Source organism: Cupressus sempervirens, chromosome 4 (genome assembly GCF_028749045.1).
Source record: "Cupressus sempervirens isolate cs-2001-9-10 chromosome 4, ASM2874904v1, whole genome shotgun sequence".
Lineage (NCBI taxonomy): Eukaryota > Viridiplantae > Streptophyta > Pinopsida > Cupressales > Cupressaceae > Cupressus > Cupressus sempervirens.
In genome coordinates this window covers 815,785,197-815,802,880 of record NC_143121.1, presented here as the reverse complement: position 1 = coordinate 815,802,880, position 17,684 = coordinate 815,785,197, and the positions used below count along the sequence as shown (strand labels likewise).

The 17,684-nt window shown below is 32.1% G+C and overlaps 1 protein-coding gene across 1 annotated transcript; it reads left to right on the top strand.

Moving 5' to 3' along the window:
- Positions 1-10,870: 10,870 nt before the first annotated feature.
- Positions 10,871-12,484, top strand: LOC149563885 (putative UPF0481 protein At3g02645). The gene has a single exon (XM_089828261.1). The coding sequence runs from the start codon at positions 10,871-10,873 to the stop codon at positions 12,482-12,484; it is 1,614 nt and encodes a 537-aa protein (XP_089684387.1).
- The last annotated feature ends 5,200 nt before the right edge of the window (positions 12,485-17,684 follow it).

Below are 17,684 nucleotides of genomic sequence, written 5' to 3'. Positions count from 1 at the left end.
GATCTTTAAGAAAATTCATAGCCAACATTTTATGTGAAATAGGGGATGGTCAACAATTTTACAAGACATCATGCTTATTTTGTTGTTCTTTGCAGCTTTTATCAACTTGCGAACATATGGATAGTACACATGCAATTGGAAAAGAAATAGTAGATTATGAAAAATATAACATAGTGACATATGCTCTAAAAGATGGGAAACAAGGTAAAATATGTGATTTAGTCATTGAAAATATTCTAGTGTATGAGTTCATGAAGATTTTTCATTAAAAGATTATTGTTTAGGGGTGCATATCAGTTGTGATTTGGAAAGGGAAGGAGGTTTTACTAGTTTTGCCTCCTTGAGCCCTCAAACTAGTTTTTCACATTAATAGATTTAGTATGGTGACTTGTCACCTTTACCTAGAACAAAATAGAAAAAAGCATAATTCCCCATAAATGGAAGGTGATTTGCAAATAGTGGGATTGTAGCAATTGGCTTATGTTTGAATATGCAAAAGAATGTCATGTTCTTGATAAAATTCCTCATATTTTCTATGAAATAGGAACTCCCTGGATCAAGTGATATCAGTCTTCAATGAAAGTATATTGAGCTATACGGTGGTGACATGGGAATCAATTAAAATATGAAAAAGATATGGTAGCACATGCTAAATGTGAAGGTGATCTCTAGATCTATGGCCATGATGTGGTTACACCATGCACATAGTTTGCAAGAAGGTGAAGCATGAGTGTAGTTTGATAAATTCTGCTTGCACAATTTCGTAACAATAGCTTCAAAGTTTCATATCACATAATGAGCTTAGGGTCCATTTGGTTTGTAGAATTGTAGAAATTGAGAATTCAAGGTTTTACAGATCTTCATTTCTATTTTTGGAATTTTACTTGAACTATTTGTTTCACTCAAAAGATGAGTGTGAAGACATATTTTTATATGTAAGCTTGTTGCAGAAAGACTCCAAAAAGTAGTCCAATGTATTGCTTTTACACTCCTCAAAAAATATAACTAGGTTTTGATTTTCAATTCTTACTTGCTAGTACAGGAAGTCAAAAAACTTGTTTTGAGACAATGTTAGAAGTCTAGTTTTTTAATTCCATTTTGCCAAATTTGAAACAAATGCAAAAAAATTCAAATCTAGATTTTGACAAGTCTGATCTTGTCAGCTCTCCAATTATTTACAAAATTTTGATCTTGGTATTGCAAAAGCCATGGACTATTGACATGCCAATGTGATTATTTATAAGGATCTAAAGCACAACAACTTGTTGCTTATAGAAAATCAAAATTTTGTCAAACTAAATGATTTTAGATGTTTACACATAAAATTATCTATTCTACATTGAGGAATCATAGAACATATTTGTAGGCATTACTTATGTCTCCATGATCTATGGTAATGCTATAACAGGTACTACAGGGTACTAAAAGCATGACAACCAAAAGAAGTTGTGGAGCATTGACCTTTTTAGACTATTTGAACATTTAATTTTTCTTAGTACTCAAGATTCATTCTAATCTATGAATAAAAAAGTGGAAGATTGTGCAGTTCTTGAGCTATAATCATGCAATCAACTTGTGGACTATTTGAAATTATTATGAAAATGGGTATGTGCCATGAAGTGACTCTATATTTGTGTTATTTTTCTTCAAGATTTAAATTAGGCAATCCAACTGAGGTGATCAATCTGATGGAATATATAGAATGGTGCTGAAAATTTCTCAACATGTCATATGAGTAGAAAAACGATGTCATCATAATGAATGATCCAAAGATCAAATACAAAACTAGTAGGTACTTTTGAATCAATTATTCAAATTTCTTTCTCAAGTGTCCAAGTTTCAAGCTATACTTTTAGTTAATTTTGTAGAGGTTGATTAACCTCATCAAAAAAACATATTTGGGAAAGAGTTATTAACCATAGAGGGGTAGTTCTTAACCTCAATGTATATTTTAAGGTTCATTTTGGCTTTGTAAAGGACTTTTTAAAACTTGAAGAATTGAGAGGAGAAATTACTGAAGTAGTATTGCTTCATGTATTGAGAACCAAGTTAATTTGAAAGTATTTTCAATATCTTTGATTGTTCAAATTATCATCAATTATGTTCATCGTAGGAGGATATAATGTCTTGTGCTCTCACTTTTGTAAAGGCAATTAGCCAGTTAATAATTTATTCTATGTGATTGAGTATTTTTTCTTGGTATCTTGAAATTGTTATAAATTCTTTTTAGGAATTTGTATATTCTTTGACCAAGAATAGAGTGCTTGAGTCTTAATTATAATTTTATCCCTAACCTTTTAAAAACACAAATTATACATCCCATGAGGGAGTTGCACCTCTAAACGCAAAGGAAGGCCGCATATCAAGGGCCTATCCAACTATTGGAGAAATTGATTTGTCACACATTTCATAGGGTCAAATCACATATTTTTCAAGTGACAAATTTGTTTACCAACAAAATATTGTGTAGAGTTTATGTACATAATATTATATGAATAATATTAATAGCCATGGTTGGAAGATGTTGTTCAATGATTTGAGTTGGGGGGTGGACTTCCATAAGGGTACCCATCCATGGCACTTGATTAGTGAAGGTTTGGAGGAACTCCAACCACTCTTGGTGTGGTCTTCAACTGCTCCTCTAGAGATACACATGGCAGTAGCATGAATAGGTTGGTGGAAGCTTATCTTGTTCTTATGATCCCACACGTTGGCTTCGACATTTCATATTGATCCCAAGCCAAGGAAAGGGAAGGTGATGCATGCAAATTAATTTCCCTATTCATGAAATTGATCATTCATTGGTTCATCATTAGATTCTAGTAGGCTAGTAAGAGGGGTAAGGCCTCAGGTTCCTTAGCTATGGCAGAGCAGGTTCAGGTGCATCTAACAAGAGAGGATATTTTGCTAATGGGGGATTGAGAAAGGTTATCTAGAGGTTCTGTTATCTAAAGGAGAGTGTGTATGGTTTCATTAGGTGAAGTTATTCCAAATTTATCCTGTAGTGAAATGGTTCTAGGTGGGTCAAGTGGGGTTGTGTTGTTTCTTCTATAGTTTGATGGATTGTTGTTGTTTTGATCACACGTTGGCCTAGTAGGGCAATGATCATGATGTAAAACCAAATGTTATCTTGTAATCAGAGTGTTTAGGTTCTTAAGAAGTTATGTTTCCAACGTGATCAAACCTTCTATAGTAGTCAACCTCTTATAATATTTTTTAAATTAATAGAATTACTATCATTACCAATCAAAAGAAATATTAATAACCAAAAAAATTGTAGTTTGTATTGAAACTGTCATATTTTCTATAACTAGTTTTTATAAAATACTTCAAATCATAAATATTCTCATTATTAAAAACTATTATTAAAAGAAATACGTGAAATCATAAATAACCTCATTATTAAAAATATTTTAATTTCCAAATAGCTAAATGATAATAGAATCCTCATCATAATAATAATAATTAAGCAATATTTTGCATAAACTTTTTCAACAATTTTAAAGTGAAAAATTAATTAGCCGATAGGCTTTCCTTCTGGAGTTGCCTCTAGCTAGAAGTTGTCTCACATAAGAAAAAAATTATCAAAAAATGGTTTCCGACTAAAAGAAAATGATTTTCAAGTCATTAACATCTCATACGTGCACAAGTGAAATACAACAATTACTGTCGTCGATTCTCAGACTTGCTTTAAATAAAGGGCATATATTTGAAATCTCATGTCATGTGCCATATCTATTTAATGAGACTAGCCAGTTGAACTACAACCTACGAAAGTTGTCATCCTCCATGCCTTCAAATGTCCTCAACCCCTTCTTTTTTTAGATGAAATCAATTTCTACTCAAATAATATCTCTCTCATAGCATCCAACTTTCATTTCCATTAATTGAATCTCAGGGATTTAGCATTGATGTAAAAATGTTTTTGAAGTCATGGTAAGGAAATTGAAAGTGGTTGTGAAATAAATCAATTTCTGGACTTCATATACAGGGAGAAGAAAATTTTCCATTGTGAGCAAAGGTTTCTTTTTATCATTTCATCATTGTTCTCTTCTATGGATTGTCTATAGAGAGAACTCCATGAATTTGCAGAGGCAACATGTGAATGGTTGCCCCAAGTCCCACATTGGCTCCCTTTCTAAATTGGCTTCTCCTTTGGATGAAATATTTCTTACTGATGCAGATCGCTCAAGAAAGGGTCCTCAATGACAAAAAGAAAGAAGAAAATGGTAGGGCTTCTCTTCATCTTTCTCTTGGTTCAGTCATTGTTTCGGGTCCCTCTGGAGGATTCTACGCAGCCTTTCATCACTTCCATACCCATTTGTAGGTTCCCACACTACCATCTCTTCCCATGAATATCATCAGGTATATGGCCTGAATCAGAGAGTTTTAGCAATGGTAGGATTGGAGCAGTTCTGTCTCAGTAGAAGGGTGAATGCATGGGAGGATAGGACATAAAATGTAATAGGTATGGATATTCCATCATGTGCGAGTGTATATGAAGGAATTTTTTTTCTCATACAAATTAATATTATGTTTTGAGGAGGAAAATCATAAGCGCACACTTCTAAAAGGGGATTCATTCAACTCATGATTCCTAAGGCCATGGAAATCACACGACATCCATGACAGGAGGATCCATTATCGACCACTTTTATTACTATGGCCTTCCTCTGGTACTGCAAAACGCGGATCTCCCTCTTCCAGGATTTATAGTTTACAAAGTCAGCTCTAAAGACGCCTAGCTTGGACATTCTCGCCAAGCTAGATGACACCATTAATGATGAAGTTGATTTTATTTCAAACTCCTATAGTTTAAGAAACAACTAAAAGACGACTCCATACCTCTACAACAGCAATTGCGAGGAAGAAATGTAAGATGAAATTATGCATATTCAAATTTTATGCCCATGCTAGTTTAAAAGAATATAAACATAAAACTCCCAACATACTTTTTATTTATGCTTCTTTTACAGATTTCATGGAGCGACTTTAGCATTGAAGACTTTGGTATTGATACTTTACCATCCTAGTGATATGAAAGAATCGAAGATAGATGTGCCTATGATTGTTGTGACATTTCATATGGAGGGGAAGTCTCAAATGGTGAAACAACATGGTATGGAGGATTCCTCTGTTTCTTCTGCCTCTTCTTCCCCTCCAAGGCACAACATGAAAAGAGAGTCTTCTGTCAACCAAGATGAACTCAATAGATGCGTGGAGGCCTTCATTTCCAAGTTCAACAATGAGATAAGGTTGCAGAGGCGGAACTCTTTCAAAAGTTACATTGACATAATTAACTGGATATGAGGAAGAAAGGAAGATGCTTTTTGGTTTGTTTTACTGGTGTCTTTGATCTTGTTAGTTTCATTTGTTTTATGTGTTTTTTTGTCAGCTCAAGCAACAGGGGAAGCCTTGTGGATTACTGAGAATTAGGGGTCTTCTTCTTGTGAAAATGGAAGCAAAAAAGCATATATAATTACAAAAATAGTTTGAAGTTTTCTTGTTTGGAAGAAAGGCATACCCGATATTATAAATGGTGGAAATATGGATAAATTAATTTATTATTTTACCTTTGATCATCAAGTGAACACTTTCCCCCGTGTTCATAACTGTTTGAGTTTTGTGGGGGAACACTATGCACTTAGAGTCTCCTTTTGTAATGCCAGAGAGGTGGCTGGAGGAAATTTCCATGGTTTTAAGGCATAACCATTGTCCTAAACTAGAGCTCATGGGATTATGCATGAGATTTCTAGATTTTGCTTCTAAAATCTCTACCATTCCTTCTGAATTCAACTCATAGGAGATGAGTGTCCATATATTAAGTAAGGTTTTTGATACTTGTTCACTTTTATTACAAGGAATCAATGATCTAGCTTTTGTTCATGTGTTACTACTTATTTCACCAAGCTTCAAAATTTGATACAAGTGTTTACCTTTGAGGAATAACATTTTCATGGCCAATTTTTTAATTTTTACTGTTATCAAACAAGTTTATTAATACATAATGTGTTCTTTCTCAAGAATAACATTTATATGGCCATTTTTTAAAATTTCTACCCTTATCAAACAAGTTTATTAATGCATAATGTGTTCTTTATGAAGTTTTGGATTCAATTGAACCAAAAAGAAATCACAAATTTGGATTAAAAGTAAGTTTATGTATTACTTGTTTGAGATAAGATTTAGTGATTCATCATCATAATGAAGAAGAGTACAATAGATAGAAAAATAACTGCCATGATGGTTCATAAAATATTAACAATTTGAATTGACCCTTAATAAAACTTATGTTCATGAAAAGGTTGGTCATTTTCATGTGTACAAAAATAATATTTTTAAATGGAATCATAAAAATGATAAAAGAAGATTTAATTATGTTCAAACATCAACTTGGATAACAATGTCATCATTCTCATTCATAGTAAGCAGCATGTCAAACTATACAATCTTTCATTTCATGATATGTGTAGCTAATTTGTCCTATTATTTGGTGGACTGCTATTTTCAAATATTCTACTAAATCAAATTTCAAAATTACTTTCATAATATTACAATGTAGCTGAATAAAGTAGCTTTCTTAATGTCAATTTGAAATTTTGATTCGTTTTCTATTTTGTCGTAGTAGCTTTGGACTGATTGGGTTGTAACTTAACCTCAGTTGTCATTGTAAGCAGTCGAAAATGTAGTTTTACAATCTAGCTAAATATATATTGTCTTCTATTTTATTTCTTAAAATTAATGTGTAGAATAAATATATAATAATTTGGTCATATTCAAGATAACAAATAATAGATTTTAAAATTCATATATTAGTTTGGTCATCTCTTTTTTGTTTGGTTGTCTTGTATTCTGATCATGATAGATCAAGTAGAGTGATTTAGTACTAGATGATACACATATATTCTACTGTAATCTAATGAATTGCAGAAATCTTATAGGTCTATTTGATTTTTATTTTAAAATTTTAAGAAATTAATGTTTATATAAAATAGTTTATACTTTGATCACATTCAAGTACTCTCAAGATGTCCATAATTATTAAAAAGAATCACAAATGGAAAACTTAATAATGACATTGTAAAATCAAGGTACATTATTACAAGTGGACCATTAACCAAAGAAAAGTGTAAAAATTAAAAAAAAGATTCAAAATAACTGAGTACACACCCTTGTAATTAGATAAAAGAATTTCATTTAATTTTTCCAAAATAATAACATGTCATTAAATATACTCCCTTACTATATATGAGTCTAAAATAACATTTTCCCATTTTAAATGTTACAAATATATTACCACTATCAACAATTAACTATCATTTATTTAACATTATAGATTCCTTTTATACAATATTACATCTCAACAACTTTTTATCTTGGTATACCAAGTATTGGCCTATTTGATATGTTGAATGACCACAAAAATTAAAAATACAACATACAATTAATATAAAGATTTTTAGCTTGGTCTACCCAAACTCACCAAATAGTTCTTAAATCTTATGTATTGATTTTGATTTCATTAAATCAACCAATGAATTACAAATCACCATCATCTAATCAAATGCAACCACATATATGAAAATGATATAGAAATTACTTAATATGTATGCAATATTACATCTAACAATTTTTATCAATTCATTTTGTAATTTCATAGAGCTTGTGCTTCTATCATAAAATTTCTTGACTTAAGTTTTAAGCTTTAAGTATAATTTGATAACTTAGTTTCATTTATCCTTTTTTTTAATAAATATTTTTCATTTAAGAGAAATAATTGAAATTAAGTACTCCTTTTGATTTGATTTATCTCTAGAGTTATGATGAGTTTTCAAGTTTTTTCAATCAATGAAAAAAAAATCTCCAAAGAAATCAGATAGTAATTATAATTCAAGTTATTATCACTTATACATAAATCTTTTTTATTATATTTAACCTAAATAAAAATTTTGTAAATAAATTTAATTTTAAATTTGGCACATTTAAAGGTATGTTAATACTTTTTTTATTTTAATTTTTTAATTGCCTAAAATATTGTTTTATATGTGATTATTGCATAATCCGTGTTATAAAAATGCAAACTTTAAAAAAAGAAAAAAGAAATCAAAATTCAAATTATTTTAAAACATTTTACTATATGATTATTGTATTGTTTTTAAAATTAAAATTAATTAATTTTGTTGAATATATTCTAAATCTCAATTTATCTTCTTTCAAAATATAACTATACATAGATCACAAGGTCTAACCTTAGGTAGGGCTACAATTGATATAGGTAGAACTGAAAGATAAGGTCCTCGTATAAAGCCTTCCTTTTCATTCGAACACTTTTGTAAGATGCAAAAAAAATCCATATAATATTATTAGAAAGAAAGAAGAAGCATGTTTGCACTCAATCTTGCATCAAGACCATATCTTTGAAGCTGCTTCTACCAAAAATGCTAATGTCTGCCATTCTACAAATGTCCATTTTTCATTTACTCGTTTCTTTGTGGAGCTTCCTAAGTGGTTCATTACTATTTTGTACAAGTTGACATTTGTTGGATTTAAAGAAGGTGTTCACACACCAAGAAATATCAAAAAATGTACAATTCAAATCAACTCTTGAATTAGGATGCTGTAAATTAAATCAACTATTAAAGTTGCACATTGTTGAACCTCCAAAGAGGTTTGTCAACTATATATACCTCTATTTTATATATACACACTACCAATTTGAAATCTTTCTTTTAAATTTACATGTCTTTAAATTGACGTTTCTAAAAAAAAAAAAACTATCAGGTACTCCTTGCACCTCTTTCTCAAATTATTTACATTAATACTATCCCATACGTAAACTCTAAACCCATACCTTTTTAAAAAAAACTAAGAGAGGATAGAGAAGGATTCTCAAATAATTTAATCCAAAAACAGAATAATACGTGATTTGTTTTAGAAGTGACGTAAAGTAACTTTTTAATCTTAGCTTCGTGTTTCACGTTTATTCTTATGCAAACTTCCCACGCACGCTCAGAGAAGAATGTGCGGAGGAAATTATAGGTTTTCCTCTTTCCTCGAGATGTGGCGATCAAATAAAGTTAAAATATGTCTTGATTCGCAGGGAAAGCACGAAGTTAAAATATTTCTTGATTCGCAGGGAAAGCACATTCCCACACTTTTCCCCCTGTTTTACTCTTTCCCGGCACTGCTTAATTTTCTTAAAAAGATCAGCATCTTTAAAGTAGAACCATATTCAGGACTTTGCAAACTAACTCGTACACATCACCATAACACATCACCATGACGTAATAGCTTCCGCTGTTGCTGAATAATAAAGAACACCTTTGTATTATTTTATAGGGTTTAAAATTATCTCATATCCCCAATGCTCAAGGGATGTCAGCCTGCCTCATAAATACTTGCAGCTGAAGATCAATAATGAATGTTCTTAAATAGTAGGTACTAAGGGATACTGCTATCTTCTATCTAAAGTGTACAGTTGATTAATTTTCAAAAGATAATATTATGGATTTTTCTAAAAATTTCAGTCTTTGATCTTCATGATTGAAAATAACAAAAAATTTGGAAACAAATCACTATGTTTTCGTAAATCTCGGGAAAAAAGTTTGACTTTGTTTTGTCTTTAGTACATTTTAGATGGAGTTTAGCCTCTCAGGTAAAGATTTTTAGCTCATAAAATATGTGCATTAATGGTGTCACCACCTAATGATAATGATAATGATAGCTAGAGCTCAATGTTAAATTAATGTAGAATCTATTTGAAAATATTAATGGACCTCCAATCATGTCGTTGAAGGATTGTGCTAGATTTGGTAGATGTTGGAAGATTTAGAGTATTAAATGTATGCATTTTGGTATAGAAAGAGAGTATAGGTATTGTAGTCGAAACACTAGAGAAGTTGGTTGGATCTAAGAGTAGGTTTGAGAAAAGGTTACTCGACAAATCTAGCTAGTTAAGGTTGAGAGAGATTAGTTCAGTAGTTTGTGGACACAAGTATATATAATGAAAAGGTTGATTTTTTAATAGGCTTGAGGAAGAATATTATGATAATGTAAATGGTGGTGCTAGTAAGAAAAAGAAGTTGAACAAACTACAATAGAAAGACTATATGTGAGATAAATTTAATTTAAAAAAAAGAAAAAAAGATCAATATGTATTATTAGTAGGAAGAATAAGCTACATATAATAATAATAATAGGCAATAGTTAGAAAAGAGTGTTAAATAGAATGTGAGTGAAAAGGAAGAAGAGGAAACGAAAAATCTTAAATGAGGAGTTAAAGAGTGTGTATATGAAGGAATATGAAACACATAAGTTCCTCCTCACAAAGAAATTACAATAAAAAAATACATGTACTAAAATTTGCCATTTTCATTATTGTTTACAATAGCATATGCTAAAATATTTTTTTATAAATTTGCCATTTTCATTATTGTTTACAATAGCATATGCTAAAATATTTTTTTATATAATTGTAGATGGTATTCATAAGACTATATGAATTTTATAGATTATTAATAATTTATAACAAAGAAATTAACATTTCGAGAGATGTCCCCCAAGTACCCATGTTAGGGTGACACCATCAATTTATAAATAATAATAATAACAATAAAGCAATTTTTAATCAACATTGTGAAGCCAATAAACTATTATTATTATCACAAGGGGTGCTTGTGGGCAGTCCGGAAAGAGAGAGAGAGCGAAAGTATGAATTCTTGAGGCTCACGAAAAGCATAAGCGCTACAGTAATCCTTCCCGTCCCTCTTTTATCTGGACCGAAACAATTCCTCCTCTCTCACCTGTGCCAGCAGAAGCTAAGAGAGGTTTAGTGCCAAATCAATCTCGCGATCTCCTTCTCCTGTGTGTGATGGCTGAGGCGAAGCTGATATCAAAAGAATGGTCGGATGAGGTGAAGCTGTTTCTGAAGGCCACAACGGAGGGCGTTCCAGATGATAGAGGCAACGTGCGTCTGTCAAAGGCTCTCAGAGATGCTAAGAAAGAGGCCTACACTCCTCAAATGGTGTCCCTCGGTCCTTACCACCACTCCTCTCTCAAAGACGAATCCGTGGGGCCGTTCCACAAACGCCTCACCCATCTCTCTCAGATGGAAATGTATAAACTCCAATCATCAAGGGAGGCAGCTGGTAAAAATCCTGAGATTATCGAAAAGATGTTCTTAGAAGTGAGCCATCAAGATACGATCTCCGAGCTCGAGAAGTTTTACGACTGGGAAGTAAAGGAGGAGGAGGATGTTTCCAACTTTGCGTGGATGATGATGGTCGATGCCCTCTTCCTTTCCTACTTTCTCAAATCTGGTTTCGACAATGTTGATCCTCCGCCGGAGTCAAGTGTACGCAGAGGAGCCTCCATTCCTGCAAAGGCAAGCATCAGGTGTGATATTGTGAAGCTGGAGAACCAGATCCCTCTTTCTCTTGTCAAGAAATTGGAAGAGATTGTTCCGGAGATGAACACACTTGATTCTCTGCTGCCTTCTCAAATGAAGCGCCTTTCTTCCTTCCAGGTATCTGATATAGAAATTCCAAGTTTCAATGAAAAATGCTGTATCCACAAATGCGTTTCAACTTTCCTCCAAGTTAGCGGAGAGGAACAAGACATCCCTCTCGCTTGCTGTCAGGGGATCTCCAATGGGATAGGAGACATGGTCGCTGCGATGTTCAGTTGTTGCTACACTCATCCAGCCAAACAAGATAGACAAGATAAGGGAAAGGGAGAAGGTGTTGCTGAAAAGAAGGATGATAAGGGAAAGGGAGAAGATTTTGATGAAAAGCATCTGCTGGGGTGTATCCACAGACATGTCTCTTCCTTCCTCCGAGTGAGCGACGAGGAAGAAAAGCCCCCAACATGGTGTCAGTGGATCCCAAATGTGATGGGAAATGTCGTTGCGGGAGTGTTCGGCAGTTGCTACACTCATCCAGCCAGACTTGGTCGACCAGATTTTCTTGAGAAATACAGTGCAAAGGAGCTGGCGAAAGCCGGGATCAAGTTCAAATCGTTCAAGAAGCAAGGTAAGATCAGATTTTCGAAGAACTCTGACACGCTTTACCTTCCCCAGATAACAATTTTCGATACGTATACTGAAGTGCTGTTGAGGAATTTGCTGGTGTTGGAGTTCAATGAGTCGGGCCGAGAGAGACGCGTGTCGAACTACGTGGAGCTGATGAACTGCCTCATCGACACGCCGGAGGACGTGAGGCTGCTGCGAGAAAGCCACGTTATTGAGCGACAGAGCATGATGATCACGGACGAGTACGTGGCGAAGATGTGGGACGGAATGTCTAAGCCTTTCTTTCTCGCAGGTTTTCTGGAGCTTCCCGGGGGCCTGAAAGGTAACATCAAGGAAGTGCTGATGAAGAATTACTACAAAACCAAGATTAAGACACAGTTGTCGAAGCTCCATCGGCGGTATCTGTCAGGTCCAATGAAGGTTTTTCGTGGTGCTGGAAACATACTGCTCTGTTAATAATTGTGAGATTGAGCGTCGTCCAAAGGCCAATGCTCGCAAGCTTTTTGAGGCCTTTTGGTTAGCTGGACAAAGTGATGGCATGGAATATCACTGTCCATAAAGAGTTTCTAGGCTTATAGGCCATAAAAGAAGATACTTACGCTGGGAAAATAATTATAATACCAGCCCCTATGAGACTGGATAAATTATTGTAATTTGTAGCAAGGCAGATATTGCACTTGTTGTGCCCTAAATAGTATGCCGTATAAGAAATTAATAATAATAATAATAACCGATGCATAGTTTTTCTGTTTTATATTTTGCATCTTAATGTTCCTGGGTTCTCTTACATGTGGTCAATATTGGTACTCTCCGGAGCTTTACATTTTTTTTAAAAATTATATATTCAAAAAAGGCAAGGGGTTTATGGGGCATGGGTTCTTCTTTTCTTTTCCTTTTTTATTCCTGCTATAGGTAGGTAACTAATGCATTCAGTGGATGCAATTTCTTTCTGATTGATTGAGTCAATCAAGTAATTTAATTTTTTCTCAATACTAATTTTATATAATGTTTATATTTGTCATTAAAATTTTTATTGATTATCTTTTCTTTATTTTTTTCCTTCAATTTTTTATGTTCTTTGAATGAACAGTCAGTGTTTTGAAATTTTTTTCTTTCAACTTTTAATTTGCCAATGCTTTTTAATTTTGTGCTTTTTAGAACTAGTGGATAAGAATGAAGACAAAAACTTGTGCCTGAGAATAGACACATTTCTACCATTTTGTGAGTTGTGGGCTGTCGACATTATTTGATATGGACAAGTGCATTTACTGATTATGGTCTTAGTTGAAAATAGGCTATAAAGTATTGTTTATAAAGTAAATACTTAATGTGCATTTACTGAGTATGGTTTGAAAGGTAAAATCAGAGAAGTGCTAATTAAAAATTACCACAAAAGCAAGATTAAGACATAGTTGTCTGAACTTTATTCCGAGTATCTGTCAAGCTCGTGGAAAGTGGTGGCTTTGTTGGTAGGGTTTTTTGTGTTGTTGTTGACTGTACTACAAACATATTGCTTAGTGCATAATTGTGAGATTGAGCGGCGCCCGAAGGCCAATGCTCGCAAGCTTTTGAGGCCCTTTGGTTAGCTGGACAAAGTGATGGCATGGAATATCACTGTCCATTAAGAGTTTCTAGGCTTATTGCCCATAAAAGATCCTTAGCTGAGAAAGTACTATTGTATGCAGGAAAAATAATTAAAATATATTAATCACAATACCAGCCTCTATAAGACTGGATAAGTTATTGTAATTTGTAGCAAGGCCGATCTTGCATTTGCACTAATTAGTATACCGTATAAGAAATTAATAATAACCGATGCATAGTTTTGCTATTTTATATTTTGCATCTTAATGTCGCTGGCCTCTCTTATATGTGGTCAATATTGGTACCCTCAAAGGTTTAGATTTATTTTTTAATTATATATTTAAATAAGGCTGTAGTTCTATGGGGGCTTGGGTTCTATTTTTCTGGAGCTGGTAGTCCCATGATAATTTAAATTTTTTTGGAAGGGGTTAAAGGTCTGTTTGGAATCTATTCCTACAAAATAGAAGTTGGACTTTTTAGCCTTCTCAATTTAAGCAAGTGAGAATGGGGTGTGGCTGGAAATAGCCCCACTAGCTTCAGAAATAATTATGTCATTTGTCAACATCCTAATCTCCATTTTCCCATCAAAATTCACCATAGGACTGGCCTCTTGAATTTAGGAGCTAATTTTTTGAAGCGGATTCACATATAAATCCATGGGAATTATTCCATTTAAAAAATATTCCTAGGACCCCAACCTAAATAAATAAATAAAATTTGGATAAATATATATCAAATTTTTTCTTTAAATATATTTTTATATTTGTTGGTGTAAATAAGTACTTTACTTTTTACACTTACTTAAGTTTACTTAGGTTAATGCATTATTTAATTATATTGCATTATTTAATTATTTTTATTTGTGAGACACTTAGGAGTTTGCACACCTTTTGAGTTGTCATGTAGACAACACAGGAGTACGCAACTCTATTTGAGCACATGGTGTCTACAACACTGTTTTGCGTGTCCCACCCTTGTAGGCTTATCCTCTCATCACCACACTTACTTATGTGCTTAATGGAGGATAATCCATATCTGGTGGACATGTGCTTAGTTGTATGACACATTATGATGATAACTTTTATGCATTCTAGAAGCTCTCCTAAGGCCTTTATATTCAGGCACTCCTAGTGTACTCTAATGAAAAGTTATTGAATACATTGTTATTCTGATCATACTCTCTCCATTTTTGGTCTACAGTTGTGCTTGTGTTTGAGTTCTTAGTTCTTGGGTGAATTTTTCCCTTAGGCAAATTCTTACAATATTAAATCATTAATATAATTTTGAAAAATTATATAAATATATTTTAAAAATTAATGATAATAGGCTGAAATTAAAATTAGTTAGTATTAGTAGCTAAGTTCTAGTAGACTTAAACCTTACACCTTCCAGATAAGAGACTCACAATTTATCTTAGTGTTGTAGGCTCTTGCTTTATAAATATTTAATATTTATTATAGCTTTATATAAAATATAAAATTAAAAATATACAAATCAATGATTTTAAAAGTAAAATTAGAATGTAAGATCTAATTAGACGCTACCAAATTAAGTAGTAATGATCAAATCACATGTAGCTTAAGAAAAATAGGCTAGATACATATAATCTATGCATAACTTATGTCCAATCCAAATTTTCTAGCAATCCTAAATTCTTAAATGATACAAATAGTTCATAGTAACTAGTAATAGCATATAAGAAATCTCATTACACTATTTATAGATATGACACTTAGTTAAGTATAATCTAAACTTGATGAGTTAAATACAAAAAGATTTATATGTTTTGTGATGCACAGAGTTCAGAGAGTCATAACTTTTGACTCGAATTTGGGTTTTCTTAGATTTTTCTAAATTTTTTCCAAAATCTATAGTTGAGGTGGATTCCAACTTAGCTAGCTCTATTGGGGCCATTTTCATGATTTTTTTGAGAGCTAGAAATTCCATCTTGACCTCTGAATTTCAGTTTTAAAACATCTTAGATGTTTTTCTGATTTTTCTGCTTTGTAATAACTTCGAAATTTCTTTCTAAATTTTGGAGATTAGTTGGAAATTCACTTTTTGTCATAAAGGGTAGATTTAGGAAACTTCAAAATTGCTTTCGGTGGTTTTTTAGAAGTTAACAAAAATGTAATGCTTTTCCTGTTGTCAAAATCTACCAAATTTGGAAATTTTCTATTTTTTGTGGTAGTTGTTATTTAATGGAGTTCGAGATCCATGTAGAAGTAGTTTAGGGGAATGAAGTATTAAGATTTTTGAATATGTATTGTGTTTTTATGAATTTATTAATTTCTCTGTGAGTTGAGATTGGCCTGCTGCATCATTTTGTGTGAGATTATTGTTTGCTTGTTATTATCTTGCTAAAAAGAAATTTTCTTAGACAGATCCATTTAAACCCTTCCAAAATAACAACAATATTATCTATATTAAATCTATACTTAATGAATCATATTTGTTCAAAGTAGCATGCAACTGAGGTTAATGGAATATGCTTAGTAATGATTTTGTAGATATATTAAGAAACACAAAAGGTTGTAAAGTTCTATAGGATCCCTAGACTTATGAGTTTTGCATGCTCTCAATAAATGATGCAAGTCATTATCCACCATATCCTAAAAGTTTATTTTAAATGTAGACAAATCCATCCAAGCTTCCTTTGTTATTTTCATAGAAAAAATAGTCACCATGATGGAGAATTTGATTGTATAGAGTGTTTTATATGTTGAAAACTTAGCATGAGACAAAAAGAAGGCGTTGCTGCAAAGTAAAATCCCTATTCAATGATAGTTTTTGAGAAAAGAGAGATTGTTCACTGTGTTAAAAAGAGTTTCTAAAATTGTTCAATAATAGTTTTTGACTAATTTGTTGGATGGAATGAGATGCATGATGGATCCACAAGGCCTTTCACTTTATCACCAATCTTGAGCTAATGGAACTAAGCTTCAATTTTAGAACATTGATCTATATGATAATCATTGGTTTGGTTATACTCTCAAAGTCGAGCCACTGGAAGCTAGATCAAACAATTAAGATTCCAAAGCAAACTTGCCAAGTGGAACTCATAGGTGGTAAAGTCATATTAAAAATGCCAAAAACAAATCAAGATCATAACACCATATTACCGAACTATCATGAATATAAGGGGGTCTCTAAACTTATATAAACTAAAAATGTAATATATTTAAATTTGAAAACATACAAAAATACTCTCTATTTCTAAAATTCTATATGTGAATACCAAAATATGTGGCAATTAAATAATTTGCACTTAGAATAAAATATTGTTCATTTATTGCATGCATACATATTATATAATTATTAATACATAATTAAGATAAATGAATGAAAAAACTAACATAAGTATCTTTAACAAAATCATTTATGTAATTTAAGCTTTATATAAAATCTAATATTAATCTTAGTTGACAAAATATTAAACACATAATAGATTTAAAACATATAAAATATTAAATTAAAAGTACTATACCTCTTTATTTATTTATTTTATTTTATTCATCTACAACTAATAAATATGTGTTTCATTTTATAAAATTGGTATATTTATGTTAATTTTTATTTTTTTTCAAATATTTTCATGTATAGAGTAAGTGGACAAAGATGAGTCTCAATTCTATAGAAGTTCACAGATTGAGATGATGCTCTTCTAGAAATGGACACCCATATTAGGCTCAAATACCTGATCCAAATTTCAAAAAATGGGCACCAATTTTTTTAAAAATCAGGTACCCATTTTTTAATTTTCATAAACTAGGTGTCAGCTTTTGTAAAAAAAAAAGAAAAATTGAATTTTTTAAAAAAAGGTGCCCATTTTAATTTTTTTTTTTTAAAAACTTTTTGGGGATTTAAAATGTGTTTTATACATTGAAAATACTTTTTCAAAATGGGCACCAAATTTCAAAAAAAGGGTGCCCATTTCTTACAACATGGGTGAGAATTTTTTCTCCCACCTCAAACTTTGGTTTGGGATAGGCTTGGTGAGACCAAGCCTATGCCTTGACCTCTCAAGATTTGGCTAAGGCATTGAACTAACAAATTTAGGTTTTACCATACT

Coding starts and splice junctions, on each gene's coding strand:
- LOC149563885 (XM_089828261.1), top strand. CDS start 10,871: ATGGCTGAGGCGAAGCTGATATCAAAAGAATGGTCGGATGAGGTGAAG.